The following is a 12842-nucleotide window of genomic DNA, read 5'->3' on the forward strand; positions in this document are numbered from 1 at the left end:
AGTACGCCGAGCGCCAGCGAACCGGGCGCCTGCTCGGTGAAGCCAGCCGCCGCGGGGAGGGTGCTGCCCCACGGCCTCCGCTGAGCACGGCGCTCTGAGGGGACCGCGCGCGAGCCGCCGCCGGCCGCCATCCCCCACGAGCCCTCACTCGCCCCGGCCGCTCCCTCCCGCAGCGCGCTCGGCGAACGCGCCTCTGGCTCAGGCCGGAGGCACCGGCCCTGCAGGCCCGGGGTGGGGGTGCCGAGGCGGGGGCGGTGCCGTGCCCGGAGGGTGCACCGGCAGCCGCTCCCGGAGCGGCGGACAGCGCCCACCGCAGCCCCCGCTCCAGCACCTCCGCCGCCCGCCGGCGGCCGTCGTCCCTTTAAGGCTCTTCCCGGCGAGCGCTCGACGCGCAGAGGGGCGCGGCCGGCGGGCGGGTCTCCCCGGCGGGGCGGGTCTCCCCGGCGGCTCCGCCCCCCGCCATAAGAGCGGCGGTCGGCGCGCGGTGCGGCAGTGCTGGGGGCTGTGGCTGCGCGGCGCATGCGTGTGGCGCTGGCGGCCGCGCGGGGACATGCGGAGCTGCGCGGCGCTGTCAGGGTGAGTGAGGGCCCCCGCGGCGCTGCCGCCCGTTGCCATGGCGGCGGGGCGCCCCCCGCTGCCGCGGCCTGCCAGGCCGCTCTCGCCCGCCGCACACCTGAGCCGCCCGGCTGGGCTTGGCCGCGGCCCGTGGCGGCCCCGGGCCTCGCCACCGGGGAGAGGAACGGGGACCGGCGGCACCTACGGGTCGCCCGGGCTCGGCCGGAACGCGGCGCCAGATCTGGTCGGGCCCCTGGCACGGTGCCGCGGTCCCGGCGCGGCGCGGCCCACGCCGGCGGGGGGGGGAGATGGCGGCGGGCCGCGGCCCGGGAGGCGCGGCGGGGAGGAGCCGGCGCGGGGCGGGGGGGGGGGGGGGCGCCGCCAGAGGCCCAGACCCGCCGCTGCGTCGCTTACCTGCGGGGTCTGGCGGGAGGAGTCTCGGGCGCGGTACCCGCTCTGCTCGCCGCGGAGCGGAAGCGCTCAGGCGGCAGAAGTCCCGCCGGGGCCAGCGGAGCCCGCAGGCACGTTCTTGGAAGGCAGCGTGGCATGCCGTGCGTTTTCTTGGGAGCAGAAACAGTATCAGCGTTCCCTCGCACTCGCCTCCGAGCTGCTCCTCTCGCTTCTGTGAGTAAACAGAGATCGCATTGTGGGCTCAGGCTCCGCACTTCACACTCTAATTTAAGATGGCTTAATTTAGAATAAACATTTCTTCATGACTTAATACCCCAGTACGCGCTTATCCTCGATCTTCCGAAATAGCAAGTCTGTAGCGTTTAAATCTGGAGACGCCGCTGTCCGCTTCAAGTATTTAGAGTGAATCTCTCGAGCACGTCTGCCTGCTGTGGACACGCGCTGTGTTGGTTACACACAGCAAGCAGCCCAGAGCGACTCTGAGACTTTGACTAGCGTACAGACCAAGAACCCTATGCAGTATTGCTGAAGCAATAAGCAAAAAACTTGTTATGCTTGATCTAAAGATAACAGTACTTAATTACATATTGATGAACTGGATGGGAAAGGCTCTGGGGGCAAGGTCTCTTCGGTCAGTTTGGGGACACTTGAAGCATTGTCCTACTGGAATGACAGGTGAACGATGCCTCTGCATCACAAGCTCATTTGTGAACTGCATTTATAAGCTAGTAAAACTTTAAAAGAGGAAACCAAACTGCTCAATTCACCCGTGTTACTTTGCGCACAAACCTAGTTTTCTTTCTTTAGCAATATACCTATATGGGACAACTTTTTTTTAAATCGAAACCTATCTTTTGAGGGGGTGTAGGTTCTTGGTGAAGCCCTTTGTCTGCCATCCTCTGCAATACAGGAATTATTTCAGAGGAAAACAGTTCCACTTCTCTGTAGTGGAAAACAATTAAAACTTATCACAGCGTGTCTAACACTATGGTTATGACTCTGAGTCAGCTATAAAGGAATTTTTATTTCCTGAATGTAAGCTGGCTATATTCACATTAAAATTTTCAGGAGAGTGAAGTACCATACCTTAAGCATGCATCTGAAATCTGACAAGCAGAGGCAGGGCAATTGTCTTGCTATTTAATTATTAGTTTTCTGCTGGCAATTTACAGGTTCCTCCCAGTTGCTGTGTAGGACCATGAAATGGTAGCCCAAATTTTAACTGAACTTAAAACTCCTTGATGAGCTGCAGTTCTTTGAATATATTCCAAAATAACTGATTATTATAACCTACATACATTGTCTGCTCTTTGGTTGATTTATTCTCATCATCATCTGGGGTATACCTGTAGAATTAATTTTATTTGCAACCTCCTGTGATTCGAGCAGCATTTTTATCCATCCTTACTAAGTGATCAGTCTTAAGTTTTCAACCACAGAATGTTCCATTTCTGGTTGGCAGAATGTGTAGAAAAATCTCTGAAAGCTAAGAATATGCCTCATTTATGTAATAACTGTAAATAATATAATTCCTATAAATGGAAAAAATCTTCTGAGGCCTGTACCTGAGCATGATTTGGCTTGTGACTCCGAGGAATACTGAAACTTCACTGTGGAGGTTTGGTGCATAGTAAATAAGATCTAATTATTTATTAAATTAGTAGATTTAAACTAACCTTTTCATGAGGCTGTTTCTGCTAAGTGTGGGTTACTGGGCATTCATATAGTTGCAAAGACAAAAGCACTTAAGGGATGATATGACCACTAGAGAACCAGGATTTTTTATTTACTTATTTTGAAGTATATGGAGTTCCAGAAAGTATACTAACAGCTCTTTGGCTTTTTAAAGTCCAATTAGAAGTCTGAAATACTTAAATATTAAAAGGGGTGGCTCTATCTCAGATACTTACATTAAATAGAAAGTCAAAGGAAAAAAAGGGAATTACATCACATTGTCAAATAAGGAACAGCTAGCTGGAGTGGATGACTTGTAGTGCAAAAATGTGCCCCTCCTCCTGTGAATTGCTTCTGAGATTTGTTAAAGATACCTGGTGGCAAGGTGAGCAAAAATAGGTTGTGGATTTAAGGTAGCCACATTCTTCCCCTCCCAAAAGTGGCAAGTAGGTCTTTTTTTCTCTCCCCATTTCTTACAAGAAGTATATAAGCTGCTTCTCAAGAGTGTTGCCTTTATAAAATCTGTCCAAAATTTGTGCAGGCATTCAAAAATCTGTACGGCAAATTATTGTATTCTGTACCCATTAAGTGAAACATTCTAGAGCATGGTTTGGTCTGTTGTGCATACCAGAAAGGTTTTCTTTATTATGAACCTGACTCACCTCAAATATTTGATTGCACTGGGGCTGGTAGAGTGGGGAACAGAGTAACAAGGTTCCCTCTGTGATCAGTGATAGGTGTTGACCTAAAATATATGCAAATGCATCTTAGTTTCTAAATAGAAGATTATTGTTGCTATAACACAAGTACTTAGTGATCTATATCTATATGAAAACTGTGTATTTGGGATGTCTTATGTAACTCAACTTTGCCTCACAAAAATTTTCTGATATATTCCTATATACGTTCCTCACTGTGTAGATACCCTACTGTTTATGGACACATCTGACCATTTTCAGTTTACACATATTCATCCTATTATTCGTTGCTCATCAGTTCAAGTCCGAAGGTGTATTTGGCCTTGTAAAAAAAAAAAAAAAAAAAAAAACCAAAAAAAACCCCACCTCAGTCTCATCTCTGATATTTAGGATAATATGTATTTGTTAACATGAGCAGGCATGAATGATTAAAAAGTATCTCCTTTGCAGATTACCTTGCTTTACAGTGGATGGTGTTGATAGCTTCCTAATGCACTGACAAACCTTTGAATCTGCCCTGTGGTAATTACTACCTATATTTCTAGTTTGAACTAACTCAGTTTCTTTTGAGTAACACTGAAACTGTAACATCTTCAGAAGTGCTCAAAGTGCTTCGATCTTTCTAAGTGCCATAATCTATGCATAACTAGGCCAGACAGGCAGACTAACTGGAAACCCATTCTGTGCAAATGAGCAAACAAGGGAGAGATCCAGAACGCGTTGTTACTGCAGTGTCCATTTTCTTTAGCAAATGTGGTTTGATTTATTTTATGGTTAAGTTTAGATCCTTAAGTCTTTAGGGAGGCAGGATTGGGCCAACGGAGTGGAAACTGTTGTTTATATCTTCATGACTGACTTTTGTAAATGTAATTTGTTTTAAAAGCCAATTACTAAAAAATAGCAGCCTCATGAAATACATACTGCTTAGCTTTAGTAAGATCACACTGTATAAAATACAGTTTGTACTCCTCAATTACATGTCCTCATGGTCCCTTCTTGAGATACTGTTTCTTCAAACAAGCTAATGCATATTTTAAAATGTAAGTACCATCTCTCTAGAATCCACTGAAAAAGTAACTAGGTGATTTAGTGGGCACATGCCTTACCTCTCTTGATACTCCTAGCTTGAGGCATGGAGGACAGTTTCATAACTCTGTCCACTCACAACTCTCCAGTGAAATGTCGAGGCAAGTCACCTTCTGTGAATTCACAGGTTATTGTTAAGCAAGTTTTATGGCTGCAAAATTTGTCTGTGCCTTATTTTTAAAAAATAAAGAGTTGATTGAATCAAGTGAAAATTACCATTTCCTAGAGTATATAAATATTTAAGCCCATTTTAGAAGTTGAGCTTAGCATTCCAGAGGTATTTCAGAGAGGCAATTGTGCAACTATCAGTCTTGAGAGCTGAGATTTAGACAGCATTCAGAAAGCTGACACAGTAAGTACTAGCAGTGGTTTTGGCGTGGGATCTGATGGAGGTTGGGCTTCTTAACAAGCCCTGCAAGGGTTGTGTGTTATCATAGCAAGCACATTGCATGTGCTCTCAAACTACAGCCATGCCACCCCCTGCTTCCTGTCTCATTTTTTATATCATAATCAATGTCTTGCTCATGGTCTTGTCAGATCTTGTATGCATGCTGAGGTGGAGTACTATCATTTGCTGACTAATCAGTGTTCTGTATCAGTGATTTTTCAACTCATGACTTGCATTTGACTTCAGAAAATACTGAAATGGAAGAGCAAACTCCTCCATAGGTATTAGCTTTAAGTTCACTAACTCATTCTCCTTCATTTCTTTTGCAGATTCATTGATAATAGGATAGGATCTGTGAGGCACAAAAAAAATCACTGCTCAATACAGTGTGAACTGATGTGATGGATATTTTGTGAACTGTGTTAATAGAAAGTAATTTTAGAATTGGTGCTATACTTGTACTGTGCTGCTTAAGTCTTTTTGACAAATGGATTTCTCCAGTCTTCTGCTCCCGGCTAGACAGTGGTTCTGCTTGCACTTACAGAACTGGAAGGAAGAACTTTACAGGACTACTAGAGATTTTCAACTCATTTGCTCATCAGAGCTATGTTACTGCTTCCTGGGGCTGTATGTTTATCTTCAATTTCACTATGAAAATCTGCAGTTTCCATTACTGGGAAGGGTCCAACTTGACTGTGTAAGGCAAAAATTTCCAGGGTTAAGCTAGCTTTTAAGGACATTGTCTGAGAAGGAAGAACATAGTCTTCACTAAAATCAGGAGGGTTAAAGTAAGTAGGATAAAGACTAACCCTCTGCTGCAGCAGACAGAACACTGGTTTGGCCCTTGTTCACTTCTATTAAAGCTAATAGTCTCCTGTCTAGAGTTCTTTTGAAATGCCTGGCTAAAATACACTGGGTATCTGGTAGTGAATAAAAAAAAAATCCCACTTCTGTTGACATACGGGTGATCCCTGGTAGTTATGATCAAGACGACCATCACACTCTTTAAGAGAATGTGGTTAGGTCTCCCACATTATAAACATACGTACAAGTCAGAAGCTATTTTGCATATATTGTTTGCTTGGATGATCAATACTGGACCCAGTTCAAATTTGGAAAAGCATAGCAGAGTTGTTCTTTCTCAAACAATTGCTTATAAAAGGCAAATAGTGGTGTTAGATTGCAAATTAATCCTGGGGCAGCTGGTTTACAGTCCTGCTTAGGAGTCTGCCGATTCCTCATGTTGCAAATAAATATAATGGATCTTTCCTCTTAAAGGAAAAGGAAGATTACACATCTGCATAGAATGCCAGTTTTTGAACGGATTTACCATAAGCATAAACTATTACTTGTTTCTGTACCCCATTTTCTTGCAGTAATGTACTGTGAAGGGGTTTTCTTGAGGTGTATACTGGACTGATGTAGCTGGCCTTCAGTTGTTGGTTGCCTTTTCTTTAGATGGAATTTTTGCTTTTGGGGGAGGAGGAAGTAAGTGTGTGTTAAGAAACTGGTCATATTCTTGATTCTTAAGCGAGATACAAATTAAACTGGTTTGGTGGGGTTTGTTTTTGGTTTGTCTTTTTTTTTTTTTTAAGTTTTGGGGGGGGTGTTTTGGTTGTGATTTTTTTTTTTTTTTTAAACAGCCATATACACCATATTGTACTTGCTGAATTTAGGTTATTTGTGTAGATGAAGCACAGACCAAGAGAACATCTTTGCTTACAGTCTTGGACTTAATTTATCCTGCCTTCAGAACGTTGACTAATTTTACACTGTTGCCCCCCCCCCATAATCCATTTTGAATTTCCTAAACAAAGCCCTGTGAGTCAACTTGTTCCTTAGACTATGATTACTTATTCAATATAAAGCAATTGCCAACACATTTTTTCTGTTGTAAATGGGCCAGATAAAGCATTGTTCACACATTCAAAATAAATTAGAATATTGCAGGGCAGTTTAAGATGAGATTATTTCAAATCACTAGATTTCCAGTTTGTTTGAAATAACTAGAAGACTTAGACTGATTTAAGGTATCATAATGCTTAAGTTTGTTAATGATATAGCAACTGCTTTATATAAAAGAAGTTTTGGAATTCTTATTTAAGTAGTCAGTAATTCTGTTTATTGGTGCAAAGGCTATTGAAGGTAATACTTAAAACCAGACTAAGCTGTTACATGTTGGCTACACTGGAGACCATAAACTCATTACCAAAAAGATACAACTAAAGATAGATGCCTTCTAGAAACTTAGAGATTGTTCTGGAAAACTTAATTTTGCCTGAATAACTAGCAGTTTATGTACAAGAACTGAAGTTGTTGATGCACAGTTGCTATATATCAATAGCTTTACTGAACATATTTTACTTTTTTCTATACAGTTTAATTTTGTAAGAGAACTTACCTATTTTGTACTTCAGTTTTTCAGTCAGACACAAACTAACAAGTTTGGTAAAGTCTTCCTATTGGCAAGTATTAGGACATAAGGCCCTTTCTACAGAGGTGTTTAATTCCTTGAAATACTGACATTTCAGATGAGAGATGAACTATTCAGGTTTGCATTTCTGATATTTATGTCCTTCTCTCTTTTGAAGGGAATGAAAACTGCAGGAAACCTGTCAAGGACTGAATTTCTAGGGTTGTGAGCCATAACCAGAGATAATGTCAACTGCAGGAGTTGCTGCTCAGGAGATGAGAGTCCCGTTAAAAACTGGATTTCTTCACACTAGTCAAGGCATGGGGAGTCTGAAAACCTGCTGGGGTAGCCACAGTGGATTTGAAAAGTGAGTGAGGCTAAAATTTGATCTATTGCACCTTGAAGTATATGAGATGAGCGTTAAGAATACTTGTACCAGTACCGACCTATGGTTTATTTACAGCTAAGGCTTTTTTTTTTTTTAGTACTTTCTTTAATGTGGACCCTATAGCAGTGGCATATAATTTGAATCCCTCAACAGAGCAACATTTACCATCCATTGGTAAGTATAAAGACTAACACACATGTATTTAGGTAGTGAAAAAAAAATTCTCAAGTCTTCACTAAGGCAGTAAATGTTTTTTTCATTCTAGATATAAGGCTGCCCTCTGGTGACAGAATGGAAACATTTCAAGAAAATACTACTATTCAAGCCAATAGAAAAAAAAAACCCCACATTTTAAGTAACATGATCAAGTTAAAACAAACAAAATCTTTTTCCCTGTACTTAATGGTCTCCGAGCTGCCATTACACTTCTGACAGAAAAGCCATTTAGTAAAAGAGTACTTGTTCTGTTGTAGTCCTTTGCTGGGAACTTTGCAGCTGTAGCTCTGTTCTGTTGCTTATGCTTCAGGTCTCTTGAACTACCTCATTAAACTGGAGCACTGGCCTAAAACAACAAGATAATCAGCTGCTCTCTTAACTAAACACATAAATCCACGACCAGAAAAGATCTAGAACATCTATGTTTTGCTGCTGGAGTCATTAAGCAGATATTACTTATTGTTGCATTAGAAGGAATTAAATAGTTAAACATGCAGCAGCAAAGTCATGCACTAGAGTGTTACTTAGAAAAGTGTTTAAGACTTTCTCATCTTTTCAGGGCATTCTTCCAGCCATGCTTCCATGAATGACCACAGCTTTGCTGAAAGTTGCATCCAAGTCCCATCTCAGAAATCCAGTCCACCTCCTTTAAGTCCTCAAAATGAACAGCTGGTTTCAAGATATGAAGACCATCTTGTTCCTGGCTTTAGTAAACTGTCACTAACCATGGGCTGTGTTTCTGAAGAAACACCTCCTCACATGCCAATAAAAACCGGGCCAATTCAGTTTCTGTCTGCATCTTGCAATGACCGTGGCTCCAGGCCACTACCCCCTCTGCCTATTTCTGAAGACCTTTCTCCAGATGAGGTTGACAAAGAGGTGGAATTCCTGACTAGCTCAGATACTGACTTTTTGTTAGAAGATTATGAACTTACTCCTTTTAAATCCAGTGCTCCAAGCCGGCGGAGCTTTAGGGGCTGTGGACAAATCAACTATGCATACTTTGATACTCCAACAGGACCAAAACCAGAAGATGCCAACCCTACGCAGAGCCTAAGTGGATACATATCCAGTATTTATCCTCCTCCACAGCAGCTGCATCGACGCTTGCGAAGGTCCCATTCTGGGCCAGCCGGATCTCTTAATAAACCAGTAGTAAGACTATCTGGACACTTAAGCAGGTCTTCTCCAAACTCTGATGAAGATAAACCAGAGATTCCGCCAAGGGTTCCCATACCTCCAAGGGCTCTTAAACCAGATTACAGAAGGTGGTCAGCAGAAGTTGCTTCTAGTGCATACAGTGATGAAGACAGGCCTCCGAAAGTGCCTCCAAGAGAACCTTTGTCACGCAGCAATTCCCGTACGCCAAGTCCCAAAAGCCTGCCATCATACCTCAATGGGGTCATGCCCCCCACCCAGAGTTTTGCACCTGATCCTAAGTATGTCAGCAGCAAAGCTCTACAAAGACAAAATAGTGAAGGATCTTCCAACAGGGTCCCTTGCATTCTTCCAATTATCGAAAATGGTAAGAAAGCCAGTTCAACGCACTACTATCTGCTGCCTGAAAGGCCTCCATATTTGGACAAGTATGAGAAATTCTTCAGAGAAGCAGAAGAAAGTAGCTCTAGCACAGAGGTTCAGTCCTGGTCTGGTGACTGCACAGCCACTTCAGCCCCAGCAAAACTGGACACAAAACCTAGAGTGGACATAGCTGGTCATCTGAAACGAAAACACCTGTCTTACGTGGTTTCCCCATAGGCTCTAGGAGCACAGTCTCGGCTCAGTTGTTCAGGATGGAGCTGAACTTTATCATGTTACAAAGTTCTTGAGGTTCTCAGATAATGAAGTAGGAGCAGTTTGTCCTCTGAGAACTGGAAAGTGGATTGTGAAGTCCTCTTATGCTGCGTATCTCTGATATGTTTAAGACTGTTTTTTGTCTTGGTATGTATAGCTGAAAACCTACAAAGATTCCATAGAAACATACAGAGGGATAGTAGTCACAGTTGGCCAGTTATATGCTACCTAGATGAACATATTTGGTAGTCACGTTATCAAAAAAAATAAAGTAAGTCTAGCTTTGCTTATGAGTCACTTCTAAAGCTGACAACAGAGCAGATAATGGGGTACAGTTTTTGTATCAGGCATTTCCAAAATTTCACACAGTAACTCTGCTGAGAACAGACTCTATCCTCTTTGACTAGGTTCTGCCAACCTGGTAAGAAGGTAACTGCAAGATCTGATACTTCAAGACTTGGCAGGCATATTGGAAGTGCTTTTGGAAAAATGAACCTATTTTACAATTTAATTTGACACTAACAGACTTTTAAAGTGAGTTAGCTTTTGTGAATTCTTTCAGTTACTAGACACACTTGGCTCAGTTTTGCAGTTTTTCCTAGGAGAGACTTGGACCAGCTCTTACTAAGCCTCTGCTGCTGCTCTGCTCCTGTTGGATCCTAGAAACATGTGAAAGTGTCCTGGAAATGGCAGCGGATATGAGCAGCTCTACAGTTGCTGTTAGGTAGGCAGTGACACTTACCTGCTCACCTAGAGTCTGAAATTCTGACTGTATTAAATACAGAAACACAGCACAAGCTGGTCTTGTGTTTTGGTTTCTGTTCACTATTTTAGGAGAGGAGGGAGGGTATGAGGAGAAAACATGATTCCATTTATGAACAGTGTCAGTCCCATCTCTTGCTGCTTCAGATGCTGCTTCTTGCTGTTTATAATTTTTCCTCATTGTGCCTCAGCGATCCACTAAAGTTCACTGAGGTGCCACACTTGTGCATTAGCAGTTTCTCATGCTCATTTTGATTACGATTATCCTCTTACAGATAAGCACAAGAGAAAGGGTGCTCGTTACCGGAGGTACAGAAGATGAATGTGCTCCTCCTAACAGAAATAAACAAGCTGTTTACAGTTTAAACTGCTGAATGAGATGTTTGAGCTATTTTAAAGCTTACTTTTTATTTGTTTTAGTACAAACTAAATGAAGGTGAAATACATGCTATAGAAATGCACTGATATTTCTGCATCGTGTACAGTATTGAATAAAAAATAATTCAGTTTGTATTTTGAATATTGTCATGTCTTGAGTTTAATAAAGTTATGAGATACTTATTTATGATACATTTTGGTTTTTGCTTTATTGAATAGGGTATGCAATTGCACATTTGAGTTCTGCATTTACTGGAAAGTTCAAAGTGAATAATGTTAAATGTGCAGCAAATGTTGAATTCAGCTTGCATTTAAATAAAAATCAAGATTTCTGCAGAAGTATTCAATAACACACACTGCACACCATTAATTTTAATTCCTCCTTACTACGTGGTGGCATGGTGTCTATAGTTTTGTGCTGACAGTAAAACATCCTATCATCATTAATAACCTCTGTTATTTCTAGTCACCCATAGCACGTTAGGCACCATCAGACAGAAAAGAGGGCATTGATGTTTCAGCTTCAGTTTCTCACCTGTTAAAGAACTAAAGTGAACATCAAGGGTGACTGAAGAGGAGCTACTCCTATTCTGAGGATGAAAAAAGCTGGAACATAGCATGGTAATTTGTTACGAGGAGAAAGAAATCACAAATGCTCATCACAAAGCAAGGATGTTTAACTGTAGCATGTGAGCCACAGATGAGGTTACTGAAGATATGAAGCATCACACTACTTTAATCTTTTACCTGTGTATGCAGATAAATAATTGCCTTGATCTGGCAGTCTGAAGTCTTCACATTTTCTGTGAATGAGCTTATTTCAGAATAAAGCAGGTTTACCATCCTTGGAATTATGCTCGATGGAAAGAATGTCAGATGTAGTTTTTCACTAATGCCTAATTACTTGGCCTTTATAGCTGGGGAGATTGCTAAGCTTCATTTATGTAGGTGCTTAAAAACCTACTGCTGTGCCGTAACACTGCTAAGAACCCACGCAGATTGGCCCCCAGAACATAAACAAGTTATCTAATCCTATGCAAGGCTGTTGACTGTAATATTTATACTACTGAAAGCTCTGCTTCCCCCCAACCCCTAGGTTTTTCTAAGGTGGAAGAAGTCAAATTGGTACTTACAACCTTCCCCTTATATCTGAGCAGCTTTAACTGTAGGACCCCAAAAGAACACTCCTGTTACACAATCTGCTGCAGCAAACAGATCAGCACTGCTAAGCTGCAGCTCATTCCTTGTTGATGGTGAGACCTAGTGCAGACTCAGTAGTTGTCATTACAGTAGAACTCAGTCTAAACCCAAGCAACTGCCCTGTAAATCTCTTCCTGTTTTTGCCTGAGTCCCACTCTGTTCCTGATACTTGGAACCCCCCTTTTCAGCCTAGGTTCCTGTGCTTGAACACACTGCTCTTTTCCCCTTACCTGGAAGCACTTGAATTCCCAAAAGCCTCGTCGCAGTTCTGCCCACAATAGCATTTACTCAATAGCAAAGCCACTCTTGGATGGGAAAAATAAAAAAGCTTCCCCATCCAGATACCCCATAGTAAGCATCTTCCCTGCCTTCAGTGGGATTGTTTTGGCTTAAAGCATGTGGGGAAAAGCTACATGGCTAGTGTATACACCGAGCAATGAACCCCCTGACGGGGAGGCCAGCCCAGGCACTCCGAGTTACTGGATGTGTAAGGGACTGCATTTGGATGAAGTAAAACTCGAGTCTGAGCCATCGCACTTGCCAGGTCTCATTCACTGTTCGCTTTGTGAATGCAGTGATGGGAGAAGCTTTCTGTCCTAACTCAGCACTTCACACCGGCCTGATGCTAAAGCTTCGTATTTGCACAAGGCAAGCTAAAGAGACTTCTAAAGTGACTAACAGCTGAACATGTCTTTGGTATAAAACGTTACAATTTCCCCAGCCCCACAATCCTGCACTTACTTTCACTTCTGTCAGCAGTGGAAGTTCCCTAGTCACTGGGCTAAAACCTTTTCTGCTCATGCAGCAGCAAGACATTTTTTTACTTCCTCAGAATAAGATCTACTTCTGAGTACAAACTAATTCTCATATTTCAGTGCT

The 12842-nt window shown here is 42.8% G+C and overlaps 1 protein-coding gene across 2 annotated transcripts; it reads left to right on the plus strand.

Annotated features, from left to right (window-relative positions):
* Positions 1–472: 472 nt before the first annotated feature.
* ERRFI1 (ERBB receptor feedback inhibitor 1) lies at positions 473–10955 on the plus strand. Of its 2 annotated transcripts, none has more exons than XM_074892830.1 (4): positions 473–576; positions 7404–7592; positions 7711–7787; positions 8389–10955. In XM_074892830.1, the coding sequence occupies exons 2-4, from the start codon at positions 7471–7473 to the stop codon at positions 9585–9587; spliced, it is 1398 nt and encodes a 465-aa protein (XP_074748931.1). In that variant the 5' UTR covers positions 473–576; positions 7404–7470; the 3' UTR covers positions 9588–10955. The 2 variants fall into 2 exon arrangements, with proteins under 2 accessions (XP_074748931.1, XP_074748932.1); XM_074892831.1 differs by lacking the exon at positions 473–576 and adding an exon at positions 1093–1179.
* Positions 10956–12842: the final 1887 nt, after the last annotated feature.

This window comes from Strix uralensis, chromosome 23 (assembly GCF_047716275.1).
Source record: "Strix uralensis isolate ZFMK-TIS-50842 chromosome 23, bStrUra1, whole genome shotgun sequence".
Lineage (NCBI taxonomy): Eukaryota > Metazoa > Chordata > Aves > Strigiformes > Strigidae > Strix > Strix uralensis.